The 20,974-nt window shown below is 44.7% G+C and overlaps 1 protein-coding gene across 1 annotated transcript; it reads right to left on the reverse strand.

The window, feature by feature from the left end:
• Positions 1-1,382: 1,382 nt before the first annotated feature.
• Positions 1,383-20,622, reverse strand: LOC140384557 (spexin prohormone 2-like). The gene is made up of 5 exons (XM_072466360.1): positions 20,434-20,622; positions 18,359-18,436; positions 18,215-18,272; positions 6,710-6,781; positions 1,383-2,852 (listed from the first exon to the last, which is right to left on the reverse strand). Exons 1-5 carry the CDS (start codon positions 20,437-20,439, stop codon positions 2,767-2,769), a joined length of 300 nt encoding a protein of 99 aa, XP_072322461.1. The 5' UTR covers positions 20,440-20,622; the 3' UTR covers positions 1,383-2,766.
• Positions 20,623-20,974: the final 352 nt, after the last annotated feature.

A 20,974-nucleotide genomic window follows, 5' to 3' on the forward strand; every position in this document is an offset into this window, starting at 1 on the left:
TTCTCTCGGAGAGAGTGACCTATGGTCTATTGAAGCTCGATCAATTGGTCTTTTTAAATCTGAAATTTTCAGATTTTTGTTGACTGGAGAAGGTATTAAATGAACTGGGGCAAAGTCAAGTGTGGTGTTAAGCCGTAGATCAGCCATATTATCATTAAATGGAAAAACTGGCTCGAGGGGTGAAATGGCCTACTCCCAATCTTATGTTATGTGAACAGAGTTTCATTGCAAGTATTCAAAAGAGAGACGCGCAATTTTCTGAGTGGAGTCAACCCAGCTACAAATAGAAAGCAGGCATCAAGGTCACCCATGGCAGTATAGGACAGACTCAATGGACTAGTTGTCTTTTTGAGAGGAAAATCATGTTTGATACAAAAGAGAAAACTTGGAGGCTGCTCTAATGAAGAGGATAAGGGTTCCATTAAAGAAAAAGAAGAAAGTGAGACTAGTTGGATATTTTCTGCTCGTCACCCCTGTGATTGGATCTCTTGGAGATAAATCGGTTAGATTGGCGCTTAAAGTGAAATCGTGAATTCACTCAGACCCATCAAAAATCAATCTGCTTATATATTTCTAAAACTCAACAAGTTGCAGTTTTTATTTCTCTTGCCTTGAATGGGTTTAGCCTAGCTCTTGATAGTTGAGTCAGTGACTTATTTTGCTCTCCTTTACATTTCAGTTCTTTCACACCCATTCTTTTCATTCCCTCCTTGGCATGGCGTGTCACTCTCTGTGTCCAATCTGTGCCTCATTCATGCTTATGAACCCATACGTTCTCAGTCTATAAATGTACAGAAAAATGAAATTGTCCCTCCACCTCGATTGTGGTATTGATACTCAGCAGGCATGTTGCTCGTGAACTGACCCTGTGTAATATGTTAACTCCTTCCTCGAACATTGATCTACGCAATAAATAATTTTACACACCAGATTGCTTGAAATAAAGGAATGAATGCAGTCATATCTCCTCCCATCTCTCTCTCTCTCTCTCTTGACCCCAAGCATAATAAATTGTCTATAAACCTGCTGTGTGGGAGAAACCTTCGGAAGCTTTCACAAGCAATCATGTTTATTTATCCAAGCATTTCCCCCCTCATTTTCTCCTCCTCTCTTGAAGGCACATATTCTTGCAAGGGTATGTGTACCATGACAATTGCAGCTCCTAGCTACAGCCTGGTGGGTGAGGCAGCTATCAGGAACAAGAATGTTTTCTAAACCACAGACCAGTTAAAGCACCATTACTGCTGCTACATTGAGCTAACGTGACAAGGCAAGTTAAGGTTGAATCTGGAATGCCTTGGTCAAATGACTCAAACCAACCTTGGGCAGAGCATTTACCCACTGAGTTTCCAGGGCATCTGATTAAAACTTGACACATAAAGTGCTGCAAATATGATCATTTATTATAATTGAATGTGTACTACACAATTCATGAGATTCTTCATCTAAATGTAATACAATGATATTCAAATTCTCCATTTCCACATGTATTGTAAACTTATAATATTCTTATCCTTTTGTGATGTCAGTCAAATCTAGCGTTGTGGCGGTAAATGTGACGGTATCTCTCAAACCTTTAATGGAGCATTGACAATCTTGGCCTTGCTTTCAGAAAAAAAAATCCGCAACAATAAGTTTTCATAAACAATTTGGAAAGACCCATAAGTAATGTACTGCAAGAACTGGATAAAAAAGAAGTGGCTTAAACAACCTCAGGAATCAGCTATCACCCAGTGATACATCATGGGAGTTGGAGTTTTCAGCTGCTCAAATAAGAACAAATCTTCAAATTCAGTGCATGATAAGAGATATCCAGAAATTCTTATTTTCAATGGGCTCATGCTTGACTTGCACAAAGATAGGGAAAGATAATGGGGAGGTGAAGCCGAATGAAGTAGTTAAAACGTTCCATTTGTCTGCAAATTCTGAGATGAACATGGCCAGAGTTTAGCTGCTGAGATGGATAGGATGCAATGTGACCAACCTGGGTTAAGATGATAACAAAATCACAGACCAATACAGATGTCTTAGCTCATCTATCGTGAAGTAAGTTATAATGCTATCCTCATTATTAAATTCATCTCCTTCTTAAATGATGTCGAGACTTTCTTTCCCTCCCCCTCCCCATCCCACACTCTACCCAGAAGCCCATTGCATACGTTGATCACTTTGTGCAAAGGACATCTGAGATCAGTCCTAAATTTTCTTTTGTCCAGTATGAACCTTGTCCTACTGTTGTAATTTATACTGTTGTAATTTAACTTGAAGCAGTGTTTTGGATTTATTTATTCTGTACTGTTAAATGCCATGTACTTCTACTACAGATATATTTTATATCCCCTTGATGAGGAGCACAGGTTTTATCACTTTTTGCTCCTAGCTTCTACAGGGAGGCTGACAACGGGTTTATTGTCAGTCTCCTGAGTGGAGATACCTGCAGATAGATTCTATTCCACTCAATTTTGAACTGAAAACATTATGAGAAATGGAAATAAGAAAGGATGAACTAGTAGGTCCAAGAAATGTCAGAATTTGTTTTGCTTTGTTATGAGAACCTATGTTTCTTAGAAATTAGAATTTTAATTCCATAGATATTTTCCACACAAAGTTTAACGATTGAAGATTCTGCTATGGATAAAGCCTTTGTGCCTCTACCTTTCTGTCACCCACCTCTTAAAGGATCACATTGAGACTATTTCATGGACCTTAAATTAACAGTATGAATTGTTTGATTTTGTATTGCAATGGTTGATTGATGAATCCGTTCTACTTCATATTCATAAGATTCATATTTTTAGTGGTTTCTTGTTTCCAGTGATCCTGGTCTCCAAGTGCTGGTGTCCTTTTGAAATCTGCAGGAAGAGGGAGAATATGGAAACTGGCCTGAATGGGCAGACTTGCACACTTTTCTTTTAATTGTTCACAAATTGTCTACATTTCCACTTCATACCAGTAGCAATCCAGAAAATGCACTTTGCAAAGAATTGCTTGTTGTAAATGGTTACATCAGGGAGAAGAACATTCAATAGAATGGGGTAGAGCTCTAGAACATCATCTTTGTCATGGTATCATGTCTAGCGGCTGCATCTGCACCCACTCCAACCAAACCAACCCCATTAGGATCAGGGGAAGCTGTAGATCCAATGTTCAAAATCTAGTCTGCACATGCTGTGAATGACAGCTTTGGCGGGCTACCCGTGTACTAACTCGGAATCAAGTAGAGCAGCAATCATAGTTTGAAAGCAAAGATCTAAAGCTGACAAAATCTGTATTTCCACCATCCTTTTCTGGTTAGTAATGATGTACAGTCACTAACAGGAGAGAAGGAAATTGGGCACATCATTTGTCTGGTGTCAAGTTGCAGTAAAGTCGAGCCTTGATATCAGATACACAGTCTGGCAGCACAGATGCAGTGGAGGGGTCAAGCGAGGCAATGAAGAGCTTGAGCATAACATAGTAATAATCTTTATTATTGTCACAAGCAGGCTTACATTAACACTGCAATGAAGTGACTGTGAAAATCCCCTAGTCGCCACGCTCCGGCGCCTGTTCGGGTACACAGAGGGAGAATTCAGAATGTCCAATTCCCCTAACGTCTTTCGGGACTTGTGGGAGGAAACCGGAGCACCCTGAGGAAATCCACGCAGACACGGGAGAACGTGCAGACTCTGCAAAGGCAGTGACCCAAGCGGGAATCGAACCTGGGACCCTGGCGCTGAGAAGCAACAGTGCTCACCATCGTGCTACAATGCTGGCCATCGATGTACATCGGTAGCTGAACTGATGCTGCTCTGAGACTCTCTTGGGGGCTGGGATACATAACTAATACACTTCAGCATAAAACTAAATTAAAACCTCTTGCCACATCCAGAATACTATATCCTGTTTGATTCCACTTGTAAAGGTGGAGGAATATCCTACCTTTCACCTTAGAAAAACATCGACTTTGTATGGGTAATAATGAGATGTTTAAAATTATGAAGATACGATGAAAAAACTTGCATTTATGAACCACCTGTCACGACATCAGAACATCCCAAAGCACTTTACAATCAATGAAGTATTTTTGAGTTGTAGTCAATATTTTAATGTAGAAACAAAAGGTTCTGATGGAATGTCATCAGCAGCCTGAAATGTTATGTCTTGTTTCCACAGATCCTACCTGACCTGCTGAGTAACTCTCTCATCTTCTGTTTTATTTTTAATTTAGGGAAGTGTGGCAGGCAATTTGCAAGGTCCCAGTAACAGCAATGGCTAGAAAATGTTTTTATTACTAAAATTGATGGGCATTTATTTTTCAGGTGTGTATGTTTATCATTTCAAGCCTGTCTGCAACATTTACTCTTTTCTGAGATTCCTCTTTACTATTGGAAAAATAATTCAAGTTCAGAACCAAAATGTATCAGCACAGTATTTCCTAGGTTTCACTTTGCATCCACCCCTTCCCTCTTTTGAAATATTCCATGCACCTGGGGGGCCTCAAATCCCATGGGAGACCCCCACAAGTGCCATTCTGTCTGGTCCCCGTGTGTGGAGACCAGTACTGAACAGCGCTCGCTTGAGGTCTCCAAGGCGAGTGGGGGTTAGATCCCAACGCCTTGGTTACCTCAGATAACTGCATATTAAATTGAGACTAGCTGTCTCGCTATAATATGCAGATTTGCCAAAACGTGATCCTGCCACAATGGGCGGGCTTTACATCGCGACATCTTGGGAAATCTCGTTAGATCTCGTGAGGCATGGCAAGCTGTGTAGATCCCAGGAGCGGGGTCACCCGTCGTTTATTGGTCATGTTGTGCGAAGGCATGCTGCTTTTCACGCGCAGCGTGACCGATATATCACACCCGCTATCTTTCAGATTAGACATTTATCCGAGGTTGCATCTGCCCTCCCAGGTGGATGTAAACAATCCTGTGATGTTATTCGATGTAGAGAAGGGAAATCTCCACAATGTCCTGGCCAACATTTAACTCTCAACCAACATTTCAAAACAGATTTTCTGATCAATACCTCATTGCTGATTATGAGACTTTGCTGCGTGCAAATTGATTGCCCATTTTCTCTGTATAGCAACAGTGACTTATTAATTAATTATCTGCAAAGCACTTTGGGACATCCTGAAGGGCACTATATAAATGCAAGTCTTTCTTTCAGTTCTGCAGGGTCCAATATTCGTCCCAGTGAAGCAGGCTCATTTTAATTTTTCTTCCTGTAGGATTTGGAGGACATATTCTTTGTTTATTTAACTTTATTTGTTTATCAATAGAAATGTTCTTAGGTGTAATACAAAACCATGATAAAATTGCCACATCTCCAAAACGTGGCTCACTAGTATTAACAGAATATTTGTAGTGGAAACTCTACCCAGTTAATGTGAAAAATGTGGCACATGGTTCAGCAATCACGGACATGCTAATTCAGCTACAGGCATTTCAAGGGTAAAACAGCATTAAATTAAACCACAAAAGGCCTGAGATTCTGCTCCATTGGTGCAAGTACAGTGGAGTCCTCACTATCCCAAATTACAGGAAGAAGGTCATAAGCATGACCACTTATGCACTTTATTGGCACTCGGCGTGATCTGCCCTCAGCCTTCACTGAGCCAAGGAAAACCTCTGAAGGCTTTTTGTTCCATAAGAAGTCTGGATTCTTTTAAAATACATTTATTAGATCTCATCTGAATTCTATTACCTTTGCCTGTTAACAGCTTGGAGAGTTTTAAAAGACTTTAAGAGGATTCATCACAGCTGGCAATAATTTCGATGAGTAAAAAGTGGTAACCTGGAAACTTCCTCGGACATGTTCCCGTGACTTGGGGAAGGGAGAGAGGGAATTGAACAGAGAACTTATTCCCTAGTTTATCATATGGTACTGCATATTTCAAAACAGTGAGTTTAAAAAAAGCTCAATTTTTTGAATTATTTCTTTTGAACACACTTGTTATCACAGCATACCTTTTCCCCAAATCATTGGAAATCTTTGGTATATGATATCGTCAATGATATTGATTGCAACTCATAATCATCAATGGCTATTGGTAAAGGTCATTGCCACTATCATTAATGATTATTGGTTGAAGACTTAATATTATCAATGGTTGTCAATTGAAATCAAATGTTAGCAACGTCAATGCTATTAGTCGATCATTAGTATCTTCTATGGTTTTTGATGCCAACCTAATGGGAGAATTCTCAATAGCTGCCGAAAATACAGAGAAATTCTGGATCATTTGTGATACTGCTACAAATATTTGTTTGAATGTAATTATTACTTTTCCTTTGATTTACTTGCTTCATATATTTGCTGCTTTTTTCCCAGTCTTTGCAAGTTATTCATTTACAAATAAATATGTCCTATAAAATTTAAATAGGGTACATGTAATTAGGAATGCAAGGTTAACAATGGGACTGCAAGCAACTACTGAAAGTCTTTATACTCCACCGCAAGGCTCCCATCAGTTTTAATGCTGTGCTATTTAGTGCTTTAACTATTTTAAGTACCTTAGCCTTGAATCCTGATCTTGTACCATCCAAAGACCGTAATATTGTGTTTTAACTTAGGAATGGAATATATTTTTTGATGAAAATAATAGTCCCTGAAATATGTATTTTCTAATAAGCCATTGCATGTAAGTAGCTTTTTTTGTGCGTTCAACCATTGTCCCACCTTGTTTAACAAACAAATTAATAGACTGACATGCAGAAGTTACCTCCGAGGAGAAGATTCCAGATGTTTACATCATAGTTATAATAACCATTGTCTTCAGCAGATCTTCTACCATCTGGAAGAATAACACCACAGTTAATCCAGATTTTAGTATTGAGCCATCATTCTCTTCATGGGATCTTTAACCATTACAGAATTTCTCTGGCTCATGTTTCAGCTGCCTAAATCCATAAAATGAAATTGTGAATGCATTGTTGACAGATGAAATGAAATGAAAATGGCTTATTGTCACAAGTAGGCTTCAAATGAAGTTACTATGAGAGTAGCTGCAAATTCAGGGAACTGAAACAGCTTTCTATTTTGGTCAGGTACAATATTTATTTAAGCAGAATAAAGCACCTTTCATATTATCCTTAAGACAATCACAGTTCAAGTATATTATGGAATACATGTAATATGAAATGTTCTATACCACTGTCTTGCCACGCGATCTTGAGTATAACATAACTCGACAATCTCCCATCATGGAGTCAATGGTCAGATACATCATTAGAAACAAAATAAATCACCTTAATTTTCTGCTAGAACTAACATCCAACTTCACAGTTGAGGATGGCCACTTGAACAAGAAATCAAACGCCAGCTGACCCCTACATGATTATTCCCCAGTATTGTGGTAAAATGGACAGCAGCCTGTAATCTAGGCCTGATGAAATCGGACATTTTAAATTAATTGGACACTTTCTTTTTTTTAAATATTTCTATTTAGCCATTTATATAAACAGTAAATACAAAAAAAAGAGTAAGAACAAACGGGAACATCTTAACAAATAACTAGCTAATCTCAATCCCCCTGTCCTTCCCCTCCTCCCACCCTGCCTTCGCCGTTTTAACCCCTTTATCTCCCCAGCCCACTCTCCTGACACCTCAATCCTCCTTGAACAAGTCGATTAATGGCTTCCACCTTCGGGCAAACATTGACCGACTTTCTCATGACGAACTTGATTTTTTTCCAACCTTAGGAACTCCGTCAGGTCGCTCAACAATACCCCTGGTTTCGGTGGCTCCGAGGTCTCCACTCCAGCAAAATCGGTCTCTGGGCTATCAAGGAGGCAAAAGCCAGGACATCAGCCTCTCTCACCCCTTGGACTCATGGGTCTCCGATGCTCCAAATATCGACACTTCTGAACTTTGGACTACCTTCACTCTCAACGCCTCAGACAATATGTCCCCGAACCCGTACCAGAACTCCTTCAGTTTCGGACATGCCCAGAACATGTGAACGTGTTTTGCGGGCCTCCCCGTGCACCATCCACACCTATCCTCTACCCCTCTCAAAAGACCTACTCATCTTGGCCACCATCATGTGCGCCATATGAACTTCTTGAACTGTACAAGGCTAAGCCTAGCACACGACGAGGATGCATTCACCCTCCTCAAACCCTCCTCCTACATCCCGGCCTCCATTTCCCTCCCCAATTCCTCCTCCCATTTCAGTTTCACTTCTCCTATCGGGGCTTCCTCCCAGTCCATTAGTTCCTTACAAATCTCAGACACCTTACCCTCACTCACTCCTTCCCTCAATAGCACCTCATTCTGCAATCCCAAGGGCAGCAAACGGGGAAACTTCTACAACGTTACCTACCAAGTTCCAATAAAAACCTACTCAAGTCACATGGTATCAGATATAAGCTGATTTGTTGTGGATAAATATTAACCCATATATATAAGGTCGCAGGGGAAGGTCGGCCTTCCCCTGTGGGTGCAGGAGAAGATCCCGGACCTGGACTCGCACTGGTTGCGAGTGGACGTTTTTTTTTTTGGGGGGGTGGGGGTGGGGTGGGGACAACGTGGACACCAGCCCGAATTCCACCTGGAGCGTCTGCCTCTCCTTCAACAATCCCGCCCAGGGCCTCCGAATACCTGCTATCCACCCGCAGAATCTCGTCCATCAATCTTGTCATCTCTGCTCGCTCCTCCTTTTCCTTATGCGCCTGGATAAAAATTAACACCCCCCCCCCCCCCCCCCCCCCGCCCCCCCCCTTACCACTGCCTTGACTGCCTCCCATAGCATGGCGGCCAAAACCTCACCTGTATCATTCAGTTCCACATGCACCCGGAAGGCAGCCCTCACCCGCTTGCACACCTCCCCATCCGCTAACAACCCGACATCCAGCCTCCACTGCAGTCATTGTGCCCCCACCCCCCCAAAAAAAAAACCCGTCCACTCGCAACCAGTGCGAGTCCAGGTCCGGGATCTTCTCCTGCACCCACAGGGGAAGGCCGACCTTCCCCTGCGACCTTATATATATATGGGTTAATATTTATCCACAACAAATCAGCTTATATCTGATACCATGTGACTCGAGTAGGTTTTTATTGGAACTTGGTAGGTAACGTTGTAGAAGTTTGTTATTTTTTAGTAATGAAAATAATCCTCTGCCTTGTTAAATTAGCTCATCTCACTGGGGCAGCAATTGCGGTACATAGAACATAGAACAATACAGCGCAGTACAGGCCCTTCGGCCCACGATGTTGCACCGAAACAAAAGCCATCTAACCTACACTATGCCATTATCATCCATATGTTTATCCAATAAACTTTTAAATGCCCTCAATGTTGGCGAGTTCACTACTGTAGCAGGTAGGGCATTCCACGGCCTCACTACTCTTTGCGTAAAGAACCTACCTCTGACCTCTGTCCTATATCTATTACCTCTCAGTTTAAAGTTATGTCCCCTCGTGCCAGCCATATCCATCCGCGGGAGAAGGCTCTCACTGTCCACCCTATCCAACCCCCTGATCATTTTGTATGCCTCTATTAAGTCTCCTCTTAACCTTCTTCTCTCCAACGAAAACAACCTCAAGTCCATCAGCCTTTCCTCATAAGATTTTCCCTCCATACCAGGCAACATCCTGGTAAATCTCCTCTGCACCCGCTCCAAAGCCTCCACGTCCTTCCTATAATGCGGTGACCAGAACTGTACGCAATACTCCAAATGCGGCCATACCAGAGTTCTGTACAGCTGCAACATGACCTCCCGACTCCGGAACTCAATCCCTCTACCAATAAAGGCCAACACTCCATAGGCCTTCTTCACAACCCTATCAACCTGGGTGGCAACTTTCAGGGATCTATGTACATGGATACCTAGATCCCTCTGCTCATCCACACTTTCAAGAACTTTACCATTAGCCAAATATTCCGCATTCCTGTTATTCCTTCCAAAGTGAATCACCTCACACTTCCCTACATTAAACTCCATTTGCCACCTCTCAGCCCAGCTCTGCAGCTTATCTATATCCCTCTGTAACCTGCTACATCCTTCCACACTATCGACAACACCACCGACTTTAGTATCGTCTGCAAATTTACTCACCCACCCTTCTGCGCCTTCCTCTAGGTCATTGATAAAAATGACAAACAGCAACGGCCCCAGAACAGATCCTTGTGGTACTCCACTTGTGGTACTCCATTCTGAACATTTCCTACCAACCACCACCCTCTGTCTTCTTTCAGCTAGCCAATTTCTGATCCACATCTCTAAACCACCCTCAATCCCCAGCCTCCGTATTTTTTGCAATAGCCTACCATGGGGAACCTTATCAAACGCTTTGCTGAAATCCATATACACCACATCAACTGCTCTACCCTCGTCTACCTGTTCAGTCACCTTCTCAAAGAACTCAATAAGGTTTGTGAGGCATGACCTACCCTTCACAAAGCCATGCTGACTATCCCTGATCATATTATTCCTATCTAGATGATTATAAATCTTGTCTCTTATAATCCCCTCCAAGACTTTACCCACTACAGACGTGAGGCTCACCGGTCTATAGTTGCCGGGGTTGTCTCTGCTCCCCTTTTTGAACAAAGGGACCACATTTGCTGTCCTCCAGTCCTCTGGCACTATTCCTGTAGCCAATGATGACATAAAAATCAAAGCCAAAGGTCCAGCAATCTCTTCCCTGGCCTCCCAGAGAATCCTAGGATAAATCCCATCAGGTCCCGGGGACTTATCTATTTTCAGCCTGTCCAGAATTGCCAACACCTCTTCCCTACATACCTCAATGCCATCTATTCTATTAGCCTGGGGCTCAGCATTCTCCTCCACAACATTATCTTTTTCCTGAGTGAATACTGACGAAAAATATTCATTTAGTATCTCGCCTATCTCTTCAGACTCCACACACAATTTCCCATCCCTGTCCTTGACTGGTCCTACTCTTTCCCTAGTCATTCGCTTATTCCTGACATACCTATAGAAAGCTTTTGGGTTTTCCTTGATCCTTCCTGCCAAATACTTCTCATGTCCCCTCCTCGCTCGTCTTAGCTCTCTCTTTAGTTCCTTCCTCGCTACCTTGTAACTATCCATCGCCCCAACCAAAACTTCACACCTCATCTTCACATAGGCCTCCTTCTTCCTCTTAACAAGAGATTCCACTTCCTTGGTAAACCACGGTTCCCTCGCTCGACGCCTTCCTCCCTGTCTGACCGGTACATACTTATCAAGAACACGCAGTAGCTGATCCTTGAACAAGCCCCACTTATCCAGTGTGCCCAACACTTGCAGCCTACTTCTCCACCTTATCCCCCCCAAGTCACGTCTAATGGCATCATAATTGCCCTTCCCCCAGCTATAACTCTTGCCCTGCGGTGTATACTTATCCCTTTCCATCATTAACGTAAACGTCACCGAATTGTGGTCACTGTACCCAAAGTGCTCTCCTACCTCCAAATCCAACACCTGGCCTGGTTCATTACCCAAAACCAAATCCAACGTGGCCTCGCCTCTTGTTGGCCTGTCAACATATTGTTTCAGGAAATCCTCCTGCACACACTGTACAAAAAACGACCCATCTATTGTACTCGAACTATATCTTTTCCAGTCAATATTTGGAAAGTTAAAGTCTCCCATAATAACTACCCTGTTACTTTCGCTCTTATCCAGAATCATCTTCGCCATCCTTTCCTCTACATCCCTAGAACTATTAGGAGGCCTATAAAAAACTCCCAACAGGGTGACCTCTCCTTTCCTGTTTCTAACTTCAGCCCATACTACCTCGGAAAAAGAGTCCCCATCTAGCATCCTCTCCGCCACCGTAATACTGCTCTTGACTAGCAGCGCCACACCTCCCCCACTTTTGCCTCCTTCTCTGAGCTTACTAAAACACCTAAACCCCGGAACCTGCAACATCCATTCCTGTCCCTGCTCTATCCATGTCTCCGAAATGGCCACAACATCGAAGTCCCAGGTACCAACCCATGCTGCCAGTTCCCCTACCTTGTTTCGTATACTCCTGGCATTGAAGTAGACACACTTCAAACCACTTACCTGAACACTGGCCCCCTCCTGCGACGTCAAATCTGTGCTCCTGACCTCTATACTCTCATTCTCCCTTACCCTAAAACTACAATCCAGGTTCCCATGCCCCTGCTGCATTAGTTTAAACCCCCCCAAAGAGCACTAACAAATCTCCCCCCCAGGATATTTGTGCCCCTCAGGTTCAGATGTAGACCATCCTGTCTGTAGAGGTCCCACCTTCCCCAGAAAGAGCCCCAGTTATCCAGAAATCTGAATCCCTCCCGCCTGCACCATCCCTGTAGCCACGTGTTTAAATGCTCTCTCTCCCTATTCCTCATCTCACTATCACGTGGCACGGGCAACAACCCAGAGATAACAACTCTGTTTGTTCTAGTTATGAGCTTCCATCCTAGCTCCCTGAAAGCCTGCCTGACATCCTTGTCCCCTTTCCTACCTATGTCGTTAGTGCCAATGTGGACCACGACTTGGGGCTGCTCCCCCTCCCCCCTAAGGACCCGGAAAACACGATCCGAGACATCACGTACCCTTGCACCTGGGAGGCAACATACCAAACGTGAGTCTCTCACGCTCCCACAAAATCTCCTATCTGTGCCCCTGACTATAGAGTCCCCAATTACTAATGCTCTGCTCCTCTCCCCCCTTCCCTTCTGAGCAACAGGGACAGACTCCGTGCCAGAGGCCCGTACCCCATGGCTTACCCCTGGTAAGTCCCCCCCCCACAAGTATCCAAAGCGGTATACTTGTTTCTCAGGGGAACGACCGCAGGGGATCCCTGCACTGACTGCTTTTTCCGAGTCCCTCTTACAGTTACCCACCTATCTCCAATCTTTGGTGTAACTAATTCCCTGAAGCTGTTATCTATGACCCCTTCTGCCTCCCAAATGATCCGAAGTTCTTCCAACTCCAGCTCCAGTTCCCTAACTCGGTCTTGGAGGAGCTGGAGATGGCAGCACTTCCTGCAGGTAAAATCAGCAGGGATCAGCAGGTGCTACAATTGAGTTTGGGACATAAATATTCAGCCAGTATTTCCAATCCTAATGACTGAAAAGTGCACGTGAATGGGCATTGACTAAAGACTGTCAGTGCTTGTGCAGAAAGATTACTTCTGCAGAAGAAAAGGGACTTTAATAAGGACATGTGGAGTCCACGCCGAGTAAAATAAGAAACAAAGTTTTATTTACACAAATGATGTGTACACTACCTGGTAGAAGCCTACCGGTTTCGTCCTGAGGTCAGCGCCTTACTGGCCGACCTTATATACATGGGTTAATTGAAATACCCCACCCGAGGCGGGGAGCTCATACTCCGCAAGAAGCATGGGGAAGACAAACATTCCCATCCTGTAGGTTCCGTGAGGAACATTACAGGGACCAGGAAAGAAAATTGAAAAATAAATGAATGACCCCCCTACTGTGTGAGAAGAAACAACATTATTCCTCTTGGAACATGTCTGTGTCAATGGATAAATGAATTATCCGAGAAAGAGCTGAGCCCCTACTAAAAATTTCAAAGCACCCTCTGGCCATGAATACAAGATTCACAGAGAGGACTGGCATTGCTACTGTAACACTCCGATCAATTATAGTAATAACATTATTCAACTATACTGACACTCACAATCTCATTACCTTTCCTTATTCTACTGAACCAACAATGAACCACTTTCCTTTGGACAATAATTGCTTTGGACAATAATTGGTATAATGCCTCAGCAGTTAATAGGTATGTTTAAACTAATGCTGGGAGCTTTAATAACAGCGCCACTGGGGTCAATACTTGTCAGGAAAATGTAACTTAAGTGTTCAAGCACCACTGAAACGTATTAATACAGGAGAAGGCGGTGGTCAATTCTGGTTTCCCTTGCGTGGTTTGACCAAATGACTGAGGAAATGATTCGGAAAATCAGTCACAATCACAGAAAATGATTGCCACATACCATTTAACTGATGCTTCTTGCTTTACTTTCTCCTTTCATACTCTGGTGGGGGGTAGACTGCTGACGAGGAGGGGACTTTCAAGGTGTTGGAGGAGGAGAGTGGACGATGGTAGCTGCCGGGGGCGGGCCAGGTGAGGCGTGGGGCATGGGCCAAGGGGCTGGCCTAGGAAAGGTCATGGTTGATCGGCAGGAGAGGGGGCTAGAGTGCCCCCTGACCAGGTTGGTCACGTGGAACATACGTGGGCTGCATGGGCCGGTCAAAAGGGCCCGTGTGTTCGCGCATTTGAAGCTGGGAGACCAAGTTAGATTGAGGGATGGGTCGGGCAGGTGTTTCATTCGGGATTGGACTTTAAAACAAGGTGGGTGGCAATTCTGGTTACCAAAAAGGTGGCATTCGAGGTGGGAAAGATAGAGGCAGACCCGGGGATATATTTATTATGGTTTGTGGGAAGCTGGAGGGAATGGCTGTGGAGTTGGTGAATATATACGCCCCAAACTGGGATGATGGCACGTTTGTCAGGAGGGTGCTGGGGAGGTGGGGAGGATTCCGGACCTGGACTTGCACCGGCTGATTATGGGGGGAGATTTTAAACACGGTTCTAGACCGGTCGAGTTCCAGGTCGGGAAAGGTGTCAGCAATGGCGAAAGAGCTGCGGAGGTTCATGGAGCCCGTGCGCGCGGGGGGGGGGGGGGGGAGATTCCAGGATAGACTTTTTCGTACTTGGCAAAATGCTGTTAGCGGGAGTGGAGGGCACCGAGTATTCAGCAATCGTGGTGTTGGATCACGCTCCACACTGCATAGACCTACGAGTGAGCACAGGAAAGACCCAGCATCCGCAATGGAGGTGAGATGCAGGGCTGCTAGCGGAGGATGAGATCGGTGAGTGGGTGAGGTAGGCCATCCGAGGGTACATAAAGAGCAACGACATGGGTGAGACCACAGCAGGGGTGGTTTGGGAAGCATTGAAGGCGGTTATCAGAGGGGAATTCATCTTGATTCGGGCCCACAGGGAGAAGCCTGAATGGGCGGAGTTGGACAGGCTGGTAGGGGAAATTTTACAGGTGGGCAGGAGGTATGCGGAGTCTCCGGATGAGGAGCTCCTGAAGGAGCGTCAAAGACTTCAAATGGAATTTGGGCTTCCATCCACAGGTAAGGCAGAGGGGCAGCTGAGGAGGGTAAAAGGGGCGGTGAACGAATATGGGGAGGAAGCCAGTAGGATTTTAGCACATCAGCTGAGGAAACAGGAGGCAGCGAGGGAAATTGGGAGGGTAAAGGATATGAGGGGGAAGGTGGTGGTGGACCCGGGGGTGGTAAATGATGTGATTCGTGAATTCTATAGTCGACTTTATAAATCGGAACCCCCAGACGAGGAGGGTATGAAGCGATTTCTGGGGGGGGCTAAAGTACCCGAAGGTAGATGAGGAGCTGGTGGAATGCCTGGGGGACCCAATTGGGCTCGGGGAGGTGATAGACGGATTGGGGGCGATGCAATCGGGTAAGGCCCCGGGACCTGATGGATACCCAGTGGAGTTCTACAAAACGTTTTCTGGGTTACTGGGGCCGCTCCTGGTTAAGGCTTTTACTGAGTCAAAGGAGTTGGGAGTGCTCCCCCCAACATTATCACAAGCATCGATCTCTCTCATTTTGAAGCGGGATAAGGACCCAGAGAGCTGTGGATCATATAGGCAGATCTCGCTTTTGAACGTAGACGCTAAATTGCTGGTAAAGATCTTGGCCACATGTATAGAGGACTGTGTCCCGGAGGTAATCGGGGAGGATCAGACGGGATTTGTGAAGGGTACGCACCTGACGTCCAACATTAGATGGCTCTTAAATGTTATAATGATGCCAGCGGAGGGGCGCGAGGTTGAGGTGGTAGTAGCCATGGATGCAGAAAAGGCCTTTGACCAGGTGGAGTGAAACTACCTATGGGATATTCTAGGCAGGTTTGGGTTCGGGCAGGGATTGTGGATTGGGTCCGGTTGCTATACCAGGCTCCGGTGGCGAATGTAAGAACCAACTGGGTCCAGTCAGAATATTTTAGACTTTGTAGGGGGACAAGACAAGGTGGAAGGCTCTCCCCAATGCAGTTTGCCCTGGCCATAGAGCCCTTGGCAATGGCCTTTAGGTCATCGAATGTCTGGCAGGGGATAGTGGGGGGGGGTGGGGGGGAGCATAGGGTCTTGCTCTACGTGGACGATTTACTCCTTTATAATCACAGACCTGTTGGGGGGAGGGGTGGGGGGGGGGGGGCTGGATTATGGAGGCACTGGAAGAATTTGAGCTACAAATTCCAGCAACAAGCTAAATATGGGAAAGAGCGAGGTGTTTGCGATTCAGGCACAGGGGCAGAAAAGGAGATTGAGGGAATTACCTTTTAAAGTGGTGGGGAGGAGTTTCAAGTATCATAGAATCATAGAATTTACAGTGCAGAAGGAGGCCATTCGGCCCATCCAGTCTTCACCGGCCCTTACAAAGAGCACCCCACTCAAGCCCACGTCTCTACCGTAACCCAGTAACCCCCATTTAACCTTTTTTGGACACTAAGGGCAGTTTTTGCATGGCCAATCCACCTAACCCGCACATCTTTGGACTGTGGGAGGAAACCGGAGCAGCCCCACGCACACACGGGGAGAATGTGCAGTCTCCGCACAGGCAGTGACCCAAGCCGGGAATCGAACCTGGGGCCCTGGAGCTGTGAAGCAACTGTGCTAACCACTATGCTACTGTGCTGCCCCAGGTATCTGGGGATTCAGGTGGCTAAGGATTGGGGGCACAAGTTAAGTTTGGGTAGAGCGGTCGATCAGAGGAAAAGGGATTTCCGCAGGTGGGACATGCTCCCGCTGACACTAGTGGGGAGGGTGCAGACGGTGAAGATGACAGTTCTCCCAAGGCTCCTGTTCTTTTTTCAATGTCTCCCGATTTTTGTCCCAAGGCCTTTTTTAGGAAAATGAATGCAGTGATCTCAGGTTTTGTGTGGGCTGGTAAAACCCCGAGGGTGAAGAAGGCACTCCTGGAATGGGGTCGCGGGGAGGGGGGCTTAGTCCTCCTGAGTTTTATTAACTATTACAGGGCGGCCAACATATCGATGGTCAGGAAGTGGGCAGTGGGGGAGGGGTCAGTTTGGGATTGAGTAGAGGCGGCATCTTGTAAGGGAACGAGCTTGGGGGCTTTACTAACGGCGCTCCTGCCATTCTCACTGGCTCAGTACTCCAAAAGCGGGCAAGGATTGCGAGATTTGGGGATCTCTTCATTCAGGAGGGTTTCCCGAGCCTGGAGGCTTTAGAGGAGAAGTCTGAGTTGCCGGGTGGGAACGGGTTTCGATATCTGCAGGTACGGGATTTTGTCCGGAAGCAGTTTCCAAGCTTTCTTCGCCGCCCCCTGAGGGGACTACAGGATAAGGGGATGTCAAAACGGGAGTTGGGGAGGGGAGGGTCTCGGAGATATACAAGGAATTGATGGAGTGGGAAGGAGTCCCAATCGGAGAGGTGAAGAGGAAGTGGGAGGAAGAGTTGGGAGGAAGAGTTGGGAGGGGAGTTGGAAGTCGGAATATGGGAAAAGGCCAGTTCAAGGTGGTTCATCGGTCCCACATGACAGTAGCCCGGATGAGTAGGTTTTTTGAGGAAGTGGAGGATATGTGCGGACGCTGTGGGGGATGCCCGGCAAATCATGTACATATGTTCTGGGCATGTCTGAAGTTGAGGGTATTCTGGCAGGGATTTGCGGATGTCATGTCAGACATCCTGGAAGGGAGGGTGATTCCGAGACCGGAAATTACAATATTTGGGGTATCGGAAGATCCGGGGGCCCAGGGAGGGAGGGAGTCCGATGTCCTGGCCTTCTTCTCCTGGTGGCCCGGAGACAGATTTTGCTGGGATGGAGGGACTCGGAGCCTCCAAAGTCAGGAGTGTGGGTCAGCGACATGGCAGGGTTTCTCAGGCTGGAAAAACTAAGTTTGCCTTGAGAGGCTCAATTCAGGGGTTCGCCCGGAGGTGGCAGCCGTTTATCAACTTCTTTGAGGAAACTTGAACGTCAGCAGTAAGGGGAGGGGTGGGGGGAGGGAAAAGGGGGGGGGGGAAGGAAAATGAGAGGCGTGGTACTGCAAGACAAGGACAGGGAACTTAATATACGGGTAATCAGGAGATCGGGGTGGGGGGGGGGGGGGTAGTAGGGTATATTATTTTAATGTTGGCCCGCTCGGTTGTTTAAGAAATGTTAAATTGTTAAACTGTGAAAATTACAAATACTTCAATAAAATATATATTTTTAAAAGATTTTACTTACACCGTCCTTTAAGGTATAGCATGGACTGTGGACCCCAACTTTTTGGAATAACCCTGCTCTAGGGGAGAGAAAAAACACATTTGAAAAGTATAAATAAATATCTTGATAAATATCAAGAATCAAGAGTTTGTTTCAGAACTTTACCTTTGGAGTGCAGCAGGATTCGACGACGAGAAAGATTATCAAGAAAGCATAAGTGCAGATTCCTGCCATCTTAATGATCTACAGAGGAAGAATTGGAAAGAAATAGGATGAGATAGTTTCCGTGGATTGTCAGATGCGTTGTTATGTGTTGTAAAGATTGCCACCCTAGTGAAGAAAAAAACAGTTATCTTCTTGAAAATTGCAAATGCATAACAGGTTAAACAATATCGAAGAGAGCCATAGTCATTGAATTTTACAGCACAGAAAGAGGCCCTTTGGCCTATCGTGTCTGTGCCAGTCATCAAGCACCAATCGATTCTAGAGACGGTTAGGTTAATGTTTTGGATGGGACTATTGATGAAAACTGATTGATGCTCTGGTTTATTTCTAGCTTTGCAAACAGCCATCTGATGCCCACTTACAGGGACCACTTTTCATAAGTGAGCCATGGCAGTAGATGCCAGCTTGTTATTTGACAGTGGGGAGGTTATTCAGCTGAACCCTTTGCTCACCTAATATCCATACACACGTCATGTATTTTCTGGAAAAGGTCACTACTACAAATCAGGAATGAAAACATGAGCAGATTTCCCCACAGCCTCATGGCGCTGAGGTCAATGATTACGCTCCAGTAGCTTAAAACCAAAATGTTGTGGATGCTGAAAATATGAAATAAAACTCCGTCCTGAAGAAGTCATTTCGAACTTGAAATGTCGACTCTGTACCTTTCTCTACAGATGCTGCCAGACCTGCTGCGGTTTTTCCCACACTCTCTTATTTTCAATAGCTGCCCCAGTTCACCTTAACTAAGATAGACTTGGGTTAAAGAATATCCAAAAAGTTCAATATCTGCAGCATAGACAAAGACAATTAATAAGTGATGAAAATATAAAGCAATAAAAAGCTTATATATGCTAAACTCTGAAATTAAATTAAAATGAAGCTTTCAGAATTTCCAGATAGTCTGATGTGACACTGCATTATCTTGTTTTGCAACAAGACTAGATGAGACCAATTAAAGTGTTGCAAGGCTAAAACTGCATTGCATTGGTGCAAAACTGCATTGCATAGTTGCCTTAAAGAAATCACAGCAGCTTCCCCCACAGCCACAACTAACCCATTCACTATTACTTTCAGCAGCAGTATCACCATTTGCGAGACTCAGCAAACCCAGTCTTTTGTGGAAAAAATAGGTATTTGAGAGTTTTGTCACAACCTCACTTGCAAGTACCATGTTGGTGCTATTTCACATAACTTACACTATAATGCTATTCACTTGTAAATGAAAAGAGTGCATTTGAAAACAAAACTTGCATCTTACTGCATCTCTCAATGTGACCTTAGAGTAGTTAACATTCTACCAATTTCTTTGAAATGTATCAACTGTTTTGAAGTGACCATTTTGTACATCATAACATCACATTAGCATCAAATATTACACCATCTGTCTCAGCATTTCATTGCTAAGATTGACAGCATACCCTGTAGAGCCCTGGTGTCAGTTCTGTACATTCATAATATATATTTGATACCAGATAACTCACATTTGGAACAATACTGCATGTCCTGATGTCATCTCAGTTGATGCTGTAAATTGTCTGTGTCCTATGTTCTCCATTGCAAAAGAGATTGTAACTGAGAGTCATATTAGAGCAAGTTTTTTTTTAATGCATTTATAAAGTGCCTAGTCACCTCAAAAGTTTACACACAATTACATTGTTTTTAGTGTCATGAATGTTGCTCTGAAGCAAAACTAGCAACAAAGCATCACATAGATCGAGTAAGATGATTTAATTTGGACTTGCTGATCTTAGCTGAGATGTTTGGCAGGGGCTGTTTTTGCTCTTATTTGAATGTTGCATTGAGATTTCCAAAGCCCGCGTTTGACATCCCATCCAACGGGACATCCCACCTATTTGCACTACACTGCCTAAGAAATGCTGTGTCAACTGAGTTTAGCAATTCCTGGAGTCATCTTCTCATTCACAAGCCTTTAAATTAAACTTAACCTGCCCTCCTGCCTTACCACGTTTCTGAATCAAAGTTAATTCAAAATAAATCTTTTATTTTCTTACCATCATACTAGATGCGTTAATCGCTTTTTTTTAGCAATGTCCTTTTACAAATTGCCAATTTCTCCCTCTGGAAACAATGCGATTCATTCACTTTCCTTAAACAGATATTGCCTGCTGCAGTCTTCAGTCCGCTGGGTGCTCTGGCAAGATTCCTGAAGCCACGGGTATCCCTTTCTCTCCAGCACTCGAGAGGACAAGGGGAGGCTTCCCTCTATAAACCATCTCAACTTCAGTGCAAGGACGTCATCGCCAGCCCTGACACAGCCAATGCAAAGGGGTTAATTCAATTTGACTGGAGTTTGCCACACGTCTCGGAAGAGGCAAGTGAGACATGATCCTGTTAGCGTTTATTTGCGTTCAGGTACATGGGTTGATAGATGAGAAAGCTCAGAGACCCATCGATAGTGGGTAGACCTGCAGAACATGTGGTTAAAAATGTTCGTGAATCTGAATTAAATGAAGTTATCCAGATGAGTATGCCGAATTAAGTAATTAAACTGTAGAGGCTAAAATATACTGATCGACTCGAGTAGGTACACAC

This window comes from Scyliorhinus torazame, chromosome 10 (genome assembly GCF_047496885.1).
Source record: "Scyliorhinus torazame isolate Kashiwa2021f chromosome 10, sScyTor2.1, whole genome shotgun sequence".
Classification (NCBI taxonomy): Eukaryota; Metazoa; Chordata; class Chondrichthyes; order Carcharhiniformes; family Scyliorhinidae; genus Scyliorhinus; species Scyliorhinus torazame.

What these genes read in the sequence shown, in the direction of transcription:
- LOC140384557 (XM_072466360.1), bottom strand. An exon ending in AATCCTGCTGCACTCCAAAG is followed by an intron (nt 18,273 to 18,358) that starts GTAAAGTTCTGA and finishes TCTCTCCCCTAG; the next exon opens with AGCAGGGTTATTCCAAAAAG. An exon ending in CTGGAATCTTCTCCTCGGAG is followed by an intron (nt 2,853 to 6,709) that starts GTAACTTCTGCA and finishes CTCTTCCTGCAG; the next exon opens with ATTTCAAAAGGACACCAGCA.